This window comes from Stegostoma tigrinum, chromosome 17 (assembly GCF_030684315.1).
Source record: "Stegostoma tigrinum isolate sSteTig4 chromosome 17, sSteTig4.hap1, whole genome shotgun sequence".
Taxonomy (NCBI): Eukaryota; Metazoa; Chordata; class Chondrichthyes; order Orectolobiformes; family Stegostomatidae; genus Stegostoma; species Stegostoma tigrinum.
Genome location: NC_081370.1, coordinates 60476602 through 60489809, shown reverse-complemented (window position 1 = coordinate 60489809; position 13208 = coordinate 60476602). Strand labels below are relative to the sequence as shown.

At 44.3% G+C, this 13208-nt stretch overlaps 1 protein-coding gene across 4 annotated transcripts in view; it reads right to left on the bottom strand.

The window, feature by feature from the left end:
* The window catches only part of nadsyn1 (NAD synthetase 1), an 81046-nt gene that overhangs the window by 65469 nt on the left and 2369 nt on the right, over positions 1–13208 (bottom strand). The window contains exons 1-2 of one of the 4 annotated variants that reach the window (XM_048546062.2): positions 1990–2128; positions 1523–1659 (exon numbers count right to left, since the gene is read on the bottom strand). In XM_048546062.2, the coding sequence (XP_048402019.1) occupies positions 1523–1610 (88 nt within the window). In that variant the 5' untranslated portion in view covers positions 1611–1659; positions 1990–2128. Of the gene's footprint in view, positions 1–1522; positions 1864–1989; positions 2129–13208 lie in introns of those variants that run through there. The other 3 variants (XM_048546063.2, XM_059652197.1, XM_048546064.2) reach the window with 3 other exon arrangements.

Below are 13208 nucleotides of genomic sequence, written 5' to 3'. Positions count from 1 at the left end.
TCTGGCAACGCCACCAGCTATAGGGCTTGACCACATCATCGGTTCAAAGTATAAAACAGAATTCAAAAGAGAAAACTGGCAGAATTAAAATGAACAGTGATCTAAAATATTAAACAATACTGTATATTAGCTTTTGACTCATTCTTTATTATATTTTCACCTATTTCAAGGAGCATAACCCTCTACTGTTCCCTGTTGAATAAGTTTCTCCCTGGTAGTGATGAGATTAGCAAAACCATTACTCCTTCTGAGAAACTTAGCAGGTCTGGCAGCATCTGTTAGGAGAGAGAAATGGAGTTAATGTTTTGAGTCCTATGACCTTACTTTGGAACTGCTCCAAAAACAATGTTATTGGACTTGAAATGTTCAGTCTGTTTCTCTTTCTCTCGACAGCTGCTGCTAGATCTGCTGAGTTTCTCCACACTTATCCTCAAGACAGTAAGCTGGGATGTGCGGATATCTCGCCTAGGGACATGATCTTTATGCCACTGCATTGCAGTGGCTTCTGAACCTCAAACTGATTTTGAAATTTAAAGCCAGTGAAGTATATTCAGAACGTAATCACTGTTGGCATTTAGGAAAATCAGCAGCCAATTTGCACACAGCAAGCTCCCACAAATAAATGTGACAAGGACCAGGCAGATATTGATTGAAAGGTAGTTACTGGCTAGGACATCACTCTCCTGCCTCTCTTGGAAACAGTGTCAAAGGATCTTTTACGTACAACCCAAGAAACCAAATGAGGAACAAAAACAAAGTTGCTGGCGAAGCTCAGCAGGTCTGGCATCATCTGTGAAGGGTAAAACAGAGTTAACGTTTCAGGTCCAGTGACTCTCCCTCAGAACAAATACAAGTGAGGGCTTGACTTGTTAGTCTGTCCAGAAGGCAACTCCTCAGTATTACACTAGAATACCAGAGATTTCAAAACAGACTCTTCTATCTCAGAGGACAGAGTTCCATCAACTCACTCACTAGTAACTTTCCTCTCCATTCCAACACCAATACTTCCAAAGGTTACAGAGTTATTGGGAACATGTGTGACCAAGGATGTTCATATCGATGTATCACCAGGAAAGTGAGGAGGAGGCACACATGCAGCCCAGTCAATGCTGGACAGTGGGCGCACACTTTCCCACTCCTGCTGGAAAATAAAAACACCACCAAGGCAGAATTTACAGAAATGGTAGGTGAGCCCAAGTGCAGCCTGTTTATTCCCCTTCTCCAGCACATCTAGGGAAATGACTGCACAGAAATGCAAAGACTGGCATTGCCATGTTGTTACAATGGTACAGCTCAGAAAATGCCAAACAGTTCAACTGATTCATGCATTGCCTTTGTCAGTTCCATCAGATGGGAAAATTCTCACATTCTTGAAAATTCCCCGTTTATAAATTGATCCTGGAAACAAAAACGATGAGTATGTGCGCGTTGCGGGGGGGGGGGGGGCGAGGAGGCTAAGGAAGTCCCAAGGAGCAGTGATGAGAACATTTCTGATTGTAATGGCATAAGCTGTGAAACTTACTTTTCAAAATTCTTTGAAAATTTCCTTCAAAATCTAGTGCCCACTGGTTCAAAGCGCAGGTCGCCAGGGTCACTTTGCCTCCCAGCATGGTGCAAACAGACTTCACTTCCTTCTGTTACGGATTGCGATGAGATGACCTGCGAACAGGAAAAACTGAGAGCTCTCAGAATGACTGCAATCCTCCTCAAACCATTAACTCCCTCTCTTCTTACTGTTCTTCCGGGTCAGGTTGTACTGTGCTGCAGGAGGGCTGTGCACAGCTGCCTTCCTAATTTCCCAATGCCAAATGCAATGACTGCTCTTCCCAACTCCTGCCAGTCTCCTCTACCCGGCTTCCGCGGCTTCTGGCTGCAATCGCTACGCTTTTCCCACGGGAGCAGACTAACGCAGAAATACAAATCGTTGCGCTTTTTGTTTTATTTTGTTGCTTTAACCTGCCCCTTAAATCACCAGTAGCTTCATCTTACCTGCGCTGTAAGGATCCAAACATTCATTTATAGCGGCAGCAAACAAAACATTGTTGAGAATGGAGTGAAAAAGTAAATGATTTTACACATTTATCAGTGTCAGGAAGGCTCTGACAGTTTGACTGACAATTAAAATTCATCCAATCAGATTATGGGGTTATTTTTTAGCTTCTCAATTGGTTTGGGAAGATATAGCACTGCACATGCTCAGTAGGGACAGGGCTCTGTGACCATATGTGCAGAATTTTATTCTTTTTATACTGGAAATATATTTTATTCATATATTATTAGTACGTTACAAACCAGTTCAATATGGTCATTACAGAAAATGCAATTTTAAAAGATAGCGGGAACTGCAGATATTGGAGAATCTGAGATAACAAGGCGTAGAGCTGGATGAACACAGCAGGCCAAGCAGCATCAGAGGAGCAGGAAGGCTGATGTTTCGGGTCTAGAACCCTTTTCAGAAAAATGAAGAAAAATTTCATTTGCTGCTTGGCCTGCTGTGTTCATGCAGCTCTACACCTTGTTATCTCACGCAGTTTTAAAAGCTATTTTAATCACTGAGCATTTGCACTGTTTGGTGTCTTGATTCTAATGCAAGAAAAATAACAAATTCTAAATATGGCCAGAAGCTATTCCAATACAATCTTCGAGGGATTCTATACATTAACAGATCTTCAGGAATAGAAACAATAGACATAGAAAATGTTCTATCAGAGGGTTGCTTGTCCCAAAACATTAACGGATCCTATCAGACGTACTGAGTTTTTCCAGCAATTGCCGTGTGTCAAAGAAAATGGGAACAGGAGTGGCCATTCAGCCCTTCAAGCCTGTTCTGCGATTCAATATGATCATGGATGATCGTCCAATTCGGACCCCATTTTCAGCTGATATCCTAAGAATTATACTTATCTCCTTCTTTAAATCATTCAATGTTTTGGCTTCAATTATCTCCTGTGATAATGAATTCCACAGGCGCATCGCTCTCTGGATGAAGATTTTTCTTCACCGTAATGCTAGATGGCCTACCCTATGTCTTTAGATAATGACCCCTGGCTCTGGACTCCTCAGTCATTGAGAACATCCTGTGTTTACCCTGCCTCATCCAGTTGTAATTTTACAGATCTTCCCCCATTATTCCTCTAAACTTCATTAAGTACAGGCCGAACTGAAGCAATTTCTCCTCATAATTCAGCCCTGCTATTCCAGGAGTCAGTCTGGTAATCCTTTGTGGCACTCCTTCTGTCGTCAAAACATCCTTCCTCAGATAAGGCAACCAAAACTGCATACAATATTCCAGCTGTAGACTCATCAAGACCTTGTACATTTGCTGCAAGCCATCCCTGCTCATGTATTCAAATCTTCTCACTATGAAGGTTAACATGCCATTTGCCTTCTTCACCACCTGCTACACCTACATGCACACTTTTAAATGTACAAGGACATCCAGGTCTCATTGCACCCATCCCTTTCCCAATCTATTGCCCTTCACAAAATAGTCAGCCTTCGTTTTTTTTCCTACCAAAGTGGATAACCTCACAGATATCCAAATTATACTTCATCTGCCATGTGTTTGCCCCTCTGTCTGTACTCCTCCAAAGCTCCGTATTCATCCTTCCAGTCAATAAAAGAGAGGGAGCGAGTGTGATGCTGTGTATGTGGGTGAGTGACATGCCTGCCATAGTTGAGAGATGGTGAGTGCGCTGCTAACAGCATTTCTAACTGTGCGAGGGTGAGGTGAGACTGATGAAAGTGAGAATGGCTGGAAGGTGAAAGGGCTCATTAAATAATGGCACAGGATAATCCAACATCTTCCCATTGTCACTGGACAGTCCATCATCTCTGTTGAGATGAGGCGGTCAATTGACTAATTTGATTACATGACCAATTAATGGACACTTTCTGCGCCCAGTGACATGTTTTCCTTATGGTCCCCATCAATTAGAGAGACCACCAGATGTATCAAGGAGGAGTCTCAGAGGCGTTCCCATTGATGGACGTCAGTGGGGAACATTCCATTATGGCCATTCCATGGCTCAGAGAGAGGTTTCCGGGATAACAAGGAATAACACAAGACACCAGCATCACCATAGAAGATACACCCTCTCCGATCACTGGTGCTTGCCTGCCTGACGCAACTCTGGCATCTGAAAAGCAATCCTCTGGATTCCTCAACAGGAGAGCGCCCTCTCCCCTTCCCCTCCAGGCCTCAGCCTTGACCATCTGTGTCAGGGAGGCTTCCAAGCCAGTGGTCCTCTGACTGGGTCAGCAGCTCACAAAGACGAATCGGTGTCCTTCATTGGATGGCAGTCCTGGCTCTAAGCTCTTAATCACTGAATCCCTATGGTGTGGAATGAGGCCAGTCAGCCCATTAAGTCTGCAACCGACCCTCCGACGAGCATCCCACCTAAACACAGACACAACCCACATCTAGTACAGCCAATCCACCTAGCCTGCACATTTTTGGGCAGTAGGAGGTAGCCGGAGCACCTTAAGGAAACACATGCAAACACAGGTAGAATGTGCAAATTCCACACAGACAGTCGCCTGGGGGTGGAATTGAACTCGAGTCCCTGGTGCTGTGAGGCAACAGTTCTAATCAGAGTTGCCATGCCATCCATCTGTCACTGGTAAAACTCCGTCCAAGATCATCTGTGCCCCCGACATGAGCTCAGGACTAGCTTTCAGTCCTGGCAGTACGCCTCTCTGGAATCTTGTAAAACTCTTGCCCACAAATCCAGTCAATCCTCCACAGTGATTGCTGAAACTCAATACGGAGGACAAATGACAATCAACTGTTTGCTAACCAAACTCACACATTAATCAAAATATTGTTGCAGCTTACAAAGAGAATTGGTTTCTGACTTTGAGAGTTTCTTCATGTCTGATCCTCAAAAGCCAGAGCAGGAAAATTGAACAATATTGACATTCATAAAGTAACATGTATACTTGAATGTGAATAATAGGGAAAGGGAAAGGCGACAGGACAAACTGGATAGTGCTTTTGAAGGGTCAACATTGATATGATGGGCCAAATAACATCCTTCCATACAGCATATTTGTATAAATCAAGATCAGAAAGCAGCAAAGTCAGTAGATAGTTGAACTGCACAGCAAAAACAATGAATAATAAGACAAAGGACATAATGATTAAACCATAGAGTGTTCAGGCACAACTTGAATATTGCATCCAGTTCTAGTGATCAGGAAATATGAGAGAGAGTCAGGGCAGAAATGTGCCAAAATAATTCGCTTTTGAATCAAGTGCCTGCATTGTGAGAACAGTCATGTGAAATGTAAGCTGTTGAGTCAGGAAGGTAGTCTTAGTGAAGCAATTTTATGGAGGTCCGCATGTGGTAAAGACAGCAGAAGAGAAAGTCTATTTGAAACACTACATTTACTCAACTCTAGGAGTACAGTGAGGGAACACAGGCTCAAACTGATGTCACGTAACTTTAGGACCAGTAACCCAGGAATTCAGCCAGGAGTGTTCACTGTGTGAGTAAAGCTTCACATGTGGTATTGGATGGAAGAACCTTGAAATAATTCAGTAATTAACTGGATGCACTCATGAAAATGACATTAGAATTCCTCCGGACACATGAGGAAAGATGTGCTGAATGCCCGTCAGTCTCCATAATTATTATATTGAAGGTAATATGTTGAGCTTGCTATAATCATGCACAGTGATTCCACTGAAGGAACAGTGCTTTTCTTGAAGTTTTTAATCTCGCATTGATCACGACATTTCACAAGAATACCAAAGAATAGAGGATCAACACTCTTAGCTAATCAGCACTCTTCTTATATAGTTTAAAAATTCTATGTCTTTTACTTTGGCTTTTTTTTGTTAACTGTCCTGATGGGTGCAAAACAAAAAGCTTCAACAAAAGTATGTATTTTTCAAGTACTGAAGATCTGTAAAATGGGAAAATAACATGCCATTCATTAAAGCAAGACAAAGAGAAATGTTTTCATTTAAAGCCTTTCTTCCTTCACCTTTACAGTTAATTTTCCAGGCCATTAAATATGTTACTCCAAACATTTCTCTACTGGTAGTATTTTTGATTGAACTATTTAGGAGCACAGAAAGTGAAAATTGCTGAAAAAATACACACTTTTTGAATATGTTCATCTTGCACTCATCAGGACAATTTGCAAGAATATCAGTTCAAGGAGAAAACCTACATTTATTAATATGAGGGGAGAAAGCTGACTGGTTGACAAGCAAATTCTAAAACGTTGAGGAATTGCCATGAAGAATGCATCAGTTAAGGATGATTAATGGTTAACTGTCAAGATTTGTTTAAATTTTAAGTCAGGCAAATTGACTCCAATTGATCAAGACATTGCCCTGTGCAATGAATCAGCAAGTGTCTACCATCTACTGTGTTGAGTTGAAATGGGTTCAATGTGCTGCAGGGTATTTTTTTTCACTGTCTGTGTCGGTTTTATATATATATACTGTCATACTGATCTGAAGCCCGTCTAACCTACACTATTCCATTAGTACATGCAAATATACTACACTGTCTGCGAGCCTGACCAGCAATCCTAAATTGGTTTAATGCATAATTCTTCACGAAAAAAATGCTTTGTTAAAGTGTGTGCATTCTCAGCAACATTCCTAATTCATTCAAACTTTTATTTCAGTTTATTCTTTGGTCAGTATGGTCATTTGACAAAATCAGGAATCCCCACCTGCTGCTTACAGCAATGTTTTGATGCTTTGCAGAAATTCTTTGTGAAATTATAAATTTCACAAACTTTATTTTTGCTTCATTTTAATTATTTTCTCGCCTTCTGATGTGTGTTTCTTCCTGCTTCTATTTTCCCCCTATCCTTTTTCAGTCTATTCTCAGAGACAGCAGGATTCTACTAAAGAAAGGGATTAATGTCTGTTTCCAGTTGCCCCCATTTGGTGACTGTGCACCTTGTATTTGAGCCACTGCTGTTCTTGTGGATATGTTGCTCAAACAATGCTGTTTAATAGGGATATCCAGAACTTCCTACAGTACAGAAAGAGGCCATTCAGCCCACTTAGTCAGCACCAAACAGCATCCCACCCAAACTCAGCCTACTCCTGTAATCCCACATCAACATACTTTGCCTGCACATCACCAGACACAATTAGCATGGCCAATCCATCTAACCAACACATCTTTGGACTGTGGGAGGAAACTCACACAGACAGGGGCAGAATGTGCGAACTCCACACAGGCAATCACCCAAGGCTGGAATCGAACCTGGGTCCCTGGTTCTATGAAACAGCAGTGCTAACCACTAAGCCACTGACAACATCTGCAGGGAGAAAGGAAGAGAGTTAACATTTTGAGTCCAGTGAATCTTCTTCAGAACTGATAGTAACTAGGAAAATTAGACAAATATACTGAAGATAGGAGGTGTCGGGGGGAAAGGAGTGAGTGGATAGGTGGAGACAGAGCCCAGAGGAATAGAGTTAAGAAGTTAAACAGACAAAGGAATGGTTGATAGTAAGCCAAAGAAGGAGAAAAGTTGATAAAGGGAACAATACGTGGATGAAAATGGGTTGGCTGTACTGAAAGCAGCCTGTGTCATGACAGGATAACAAAGTGTGGGGCCGGATGCACACAGCAGGCCAAGCAGCATCTATGGAGGACAAAAGCTGACGTTTTGGGCCTTGACCCTTCATCAAGATTTATCTCAAGAGGGTTGGAATATAAAAGCAGCGATGTGCTTCTGAGGCTTTATAAGGCCCTAGTTAGGCCCCATTTAGAATACTGTGTCCAATTTTGGGCCCCACACCTCAGGAAGGACATACTAGCCCTGGAGCGTGTCTAGCGGAGATTCACACGGATGGTTTAACGTATGATGAACGGCTAAGGATCCTGGGATTGTACTCATTAGAGTTTAGAAGGTTGAGGAGAGATCTAATAGAAACTTACAAGATAATGTATGGTTTAGAAGGGGTGGACGCTAGGAAGTTGTTTCCATTAGGCGGGGAGACTAGGATCCATGGGCACAGACTTAAAATTAGAGGGGGTAAATTTAAAACTGAAATGAGACGACATTTCTTCAGCCAGAGAGGAGTGGGCTTGTGGAATTCATTGCCGCAGAGTGCAGTGGAGACCGGGACTTTGGATGCCTTCAAGGCAGAGATCGACAAATTCTTGATCTCAGAAGGAATCAAGGGCTACGGGGAGAGTTCAGGGAAGTGGAGTTGAAATGCCCATCAGCCATGATTTAAATGGCAGAGTGGACTTGATGGGACGAATGGTCTTACTTCCACTCTTATGTCTTATGGTCTTATGATCAGAAAAGGGGGATGGGGAGAGGATTCTGAAATAAATAGGGAGACAGGAGTAGGTGGACCGAAGATGGATAGAGGAGAAGATAGGTGGAGAGAAGAATATAGGTGGGGAGGTGGGGAGGGGATAGGTCAGTCCAGGGAGGACGGACAGGTCAAGGACGCGGGATGAGGTTGGTAGGTGGAAAATGGAGGTGCGGCTAGAGGTGGGAGGACGGGATAGGTGATGGAAGAACAGGTTTGGGAGGTGGGGACGAGCTGGGCTGGTTTTGTGATGCAGTGGGGGGAGGGGACGAGCTGGGCTGGTTTTGGGATGCAGTGGCGGAAGGGGAGATTTTGAAGCTGGTGAAGTCCACATTGATACCATTGGGCTGCAGGGTTCCCAAGCGGAATAAGAGTTGCTGTTCCTGCAACCTTCGGGTGGCATCATTGTGGCACTGCAGGAGGCCCATGATGGATATGTCGTCTGAGGAATGGGAGGGGGAGTTAAAATGGTTTGCGAACGGAGCGGCGGTGTTCTGCAAAGCGGTCCCCAAGCCTCCGCTTGGTTTCCCCAATGTAGAGGAAGCCACACCGGGTACAGTGGATACAGTATACTACATTGGCAGATGTGTAGGTGAACATCTCCTTAATACGCAAAGTCATCTTGGGGCCTGGGATGGGGGTGAGGTAGGAGTTTTGGGGGCAAGTGTAGCACTTCCTGTGTTTGCAGGGGAAGGTGCAAGACATTTTTCCATCCCCACCCTTGTCTGCCTTCCGGAGGGACCACTCTCTCCGTGACTCCGCTCCACACTCCCCTCCAACCCCACCACACCCGGCACCTTACCCTGCAACCGCAAGAAGTGCTACACTTGCCCCCAAAACTCCTACCTCACCCCCATCCCAGGCCCCAAGATGACTTCACCTGCAAATCTGCCAATGTAGTATACTGTATCCACTGTACCCGGTGTGGCTTCCTCTACATTGGGGAAACCAAGCGGAGGCTTGGGGACCGCTTTGCAGAACACCGCCGCTCGGTTCGCAATAAACAACTGCACCTCCCAGTCGCGAACCATTTCAACTCCCCCTCCCATTCTTTAGATGATATGTCCACCATGGGCCTCCTGCAGTGCCACAATGATGCCACCCAAAGGTTGCAGGAACAGCAACTCATATGCCGCTTGGGAACTCTGCAGCCCAATGATATCAATGTGGACTTCACAAGCTTCAAAATCTCCCCTTCCCCCACTGCATCCCAAAACCAGCCCAGCTCATCCCCTCCACCCACTGCATCACAAAACCAGCCCAGCTCGTCCCCGCCTTCCAAACCTGTTCTTCCTCTCACCTATCCCCTCCTCCCACCCCAAGCCGCACCTCCATTTCCCACCTACCAACCTCATCCCACCTCCTTGACCTGTCCGTCCTCCCTGGACTGACCTATCCCCTCCCTACCTCCCCATCTATACTCTCCTCTCCACCTATCTTCTCCTCTATCCATCTTCGGTCCGCCTCCCCCTCTCTCTCTATTTATTTCAGAACCCTCTCCCCATCCCCCTCTCTGATGAAGGGTCTAGGACCGAAACGTCAGCTTTTGTGCTCCTGAGATGCTGCTTGGCCTGCTGTGTTCATCCAGCTCCACACTTTGTTATCTCGGATTCTCCAGCATCTGCAGTTCCCATTATCTATGTCATGACAGGACCTGGGTGAGTTGTCACTGTGCCTACTTTTAATTGCACATATGGCATTCACCAAAAGCAGAACTGTTGATAATGCAGTCTGGTCAAACTCTGTACCAACAGTAAAAAGATTTACAACAATGTTGCCAGGGTTGGAGGGTTTGAGCGACAGGGAGAGGCTGAACAGACTGGGGCTATTTTCCACGGAATGTCAGAGACTGAGGGGCGACCTCATAGAGGTTTATAAAATCATGAGGGGCATGGATAGGGTAAATCGACAAGGTCTTTTCCACAGGGTGGGAGAGTCCAAAACCAGAGGGGCATAGGTTCAAGGTGAGAGAGGAAAGATTTAAAAGGGACCTAAGGGGCAACTTTTTCACGCAGAGGGTGGTGCATGGATGGAATGAGCTGCCAGAGGAAGTGGTGGAGGCTGGTACAACTACAACATTTAAGAGGCATCTGGATGGGCACATGAACAGGAAGGGTTTAGAGGGATATGGGCCAAATGCTCGAAAATCAGACAAGATTAATTGAGGATAACTGGTTGGCATGGATGAGTTGGGCTGAAGGGTCATTTCCACGCAGTACGACTCTATGAATATATACAATACAATAAAAGCAGGAGGAAGCCACACAGCCCCTTGAACCTGCCCCTGCCGTTCAATAAGATCACGGCTGATCTGATTAACCCACATTCTCACGTATACACATAACCTTTCACCCCCCTTGTTTATCAAGAATCTGTCCATCCCTGTGTTAAAAAATCTTCCCCTGTTTTTTGAGAAAGAATGATTGTCAACCCTCTGTGAGAAAAAAAAGTCTTGCCTCATTGTTTTTAAGCAGTGACACTGAGTTCTAGATTCTCCCCATGGGAAGAGTTATCCTCTACAAATATTGACGCTTTGACCGGAAAGCAAAAGGAGGCATGGCTCAGGAATGGGCAGCTGGGATCAGGGGAGTCCCTGTGGGTATACAGACAATACAGGAGTTTACTGAAAGAAGGAAATCAGGAGGGTGATCAGGGGGCATGAGATGGCTTTGGTTGAGAAGATTATGGTGAATCCAAAGAGGTTCTTTGAGGATATTAAAGGATAAAGAATAACTAGAAAGAGAATAAGACACCTCAAAGGCCAAAGTGGACATACATGTGTGGAGCCGCAGGAGCTAGTGCGAGGTCCTCAACGAATATTTCTCATTTGTGTTTACTGTGGAGAGAGACATAAAGACTTGGGAACTTGGGGAAGTTAGCACTAATGTCTTGGGGGCAGTCCATATCACAGTCGAGGAGGTGTTTGAAGTGTTAGAATGTAGGAAGGTTGTTAAATCTCCTTGTCCTGATCAGATATATCCAAGAAACGTGCAAGAGGCTAGAGGAGAAATTGTGGGGGCCCTGGCTGATATATTTGCATCATCGTTAGCCACTGGTGAGGTCCTGGAAGACTGCAGGTTAGTGAAAGTTGTGCCCTTGCTCAAGAAGGGCTGCAAGGAAAAACCTGGGAATTATACACCAGTAAGCCCAACATCTGTGGTAGGTAAGTTACTTGAGGTGATTCTGAGGGATAAGATATACAAGCAATTAGAAAGGCAGGGTTTGATTAGGAATAGTCAGCATGGCTTTGTGCAGAGGAGACCATGCCTCACAAATTTATTAGAGTTTCTTGAAGTGACCAGGAAAGTTGATGGGGCAGGGCCATAGACGTAATCTATATGGATTTCAGTAAGGCTTTTGATAAGGTTCTGCGTGGCAGGCTTGTCTGCAAGGTTAGATCACATGGAATCCAGGGAGAGCTAGCAAATTGGATAGACAGTTGGCCTGATGGTAGGAAGCAGAGGGTAATAGTGGAAGGAAGCTTGTTGGACTGGAGGCCTATGACTAGTGGAGTGCCTCAGGGGTCGGTGCTGGGCTCATTGCTGTTTGTTATTTATATCAATGATTTGGATGAGAAATGTACAAGGCATGATTAGTAAGCTTGCAGATGACACCAAAAGGTGGTATCATGGGTAGTGAGGAAGGTCAGCAGAAATTGCAGCAGGAACTTGAACAGCTGGGAAACTGGGCTGAGAAATTTCAAATAAAGTTTAATATAGACAAGTGTGAGGTTTGGCATTTGGAAAGTCAAATGAAGGTAGGAGTTTAATAGTGTATGGCAGGGCTTTAAGGAGTTAGTGGAACAGAAGGACCTTGGACTTCATGTCCTTGGTTCTCTGAAAATGGAGTTACAGGTAAACAGGGTAGTGAAGAAGGCTTCTGGAACACTGGCCTTCACCAGTCAGGGCATTGAGTATGGAAGTTGGGAAGTTATGTTGCAGCTGTACAGGACGTTAGTGAGACTGCACTTGGAGTATTGTGTTCAGTTTTGGTCACCTTGCTGAAGGAAGGTTGTTATTAAACTGGAAAGAGTGTCAAAGAAATTTACAAAGATGTTGCCACAACTCAGGGGACTAAATTATGGGAAGAGGTTGGACAGTTTAGGATGTTTTTCTTTAGATTGTAGGAGACTGAGGGAGGGGATCCCATAGAAGTGTACAATATCATGAGAGGCATGGATAGGGTGAATGCAGTCAGTCTTTTTTTCCCCAGGCTTAAGGAATGGAGGATGAGAGAGCATCAGTTTAAAGTAAGAGGGGAAAGAAAACATGGGAACCTGAGAGACAATTTTTTTACATAGACTTTGGTACAAAATGGAATGAGCTGTCAGTAGAAATGGTTCAGGTGGGTACATTCACAACATTTAGAAGCATTTGGACAAATACATAAGTCGGATACTTTTAGAAGGATATGAGCCAAGTGCAGAGAAATGGACATTTTGGTTGACACAGACCTGTTCGGGCTGAAGGGCCTGTCTCCGTGCTGGAGGACTATATGATTCCACATCCACCTGGTCAAAATCCCTCAGAATCTTACAAGTTTCAATCAAGCTACCTCTTTGATGTCCAATCTCCAGTGGATACAAGCCCAACCTGTCTAACGTATTCTCAGAATATTCCCATTCCAGATATTAGTCTGATGAGCCTTCCCTGAAATACTTTTTGAACGTATTTATGATTGAATGCATCCAGACATATGGAAGGTATTCTGGTGCCCTGCTGGTTTGAATGATAAAGAAAGATTCTGAGGGATAACAATGAAATATGAAGGATTCAGTCTCTGCTTTTGTAGTCAGTGTTGAAATGACTCATTTTGTTTGAACTCTGGACAGTGGGTAGCCTGAGATTTAGATGTACTCCAGTGGTAGTGCTTTTAAAGACTGGGACAAAATTTCTAAGCCTTCTCC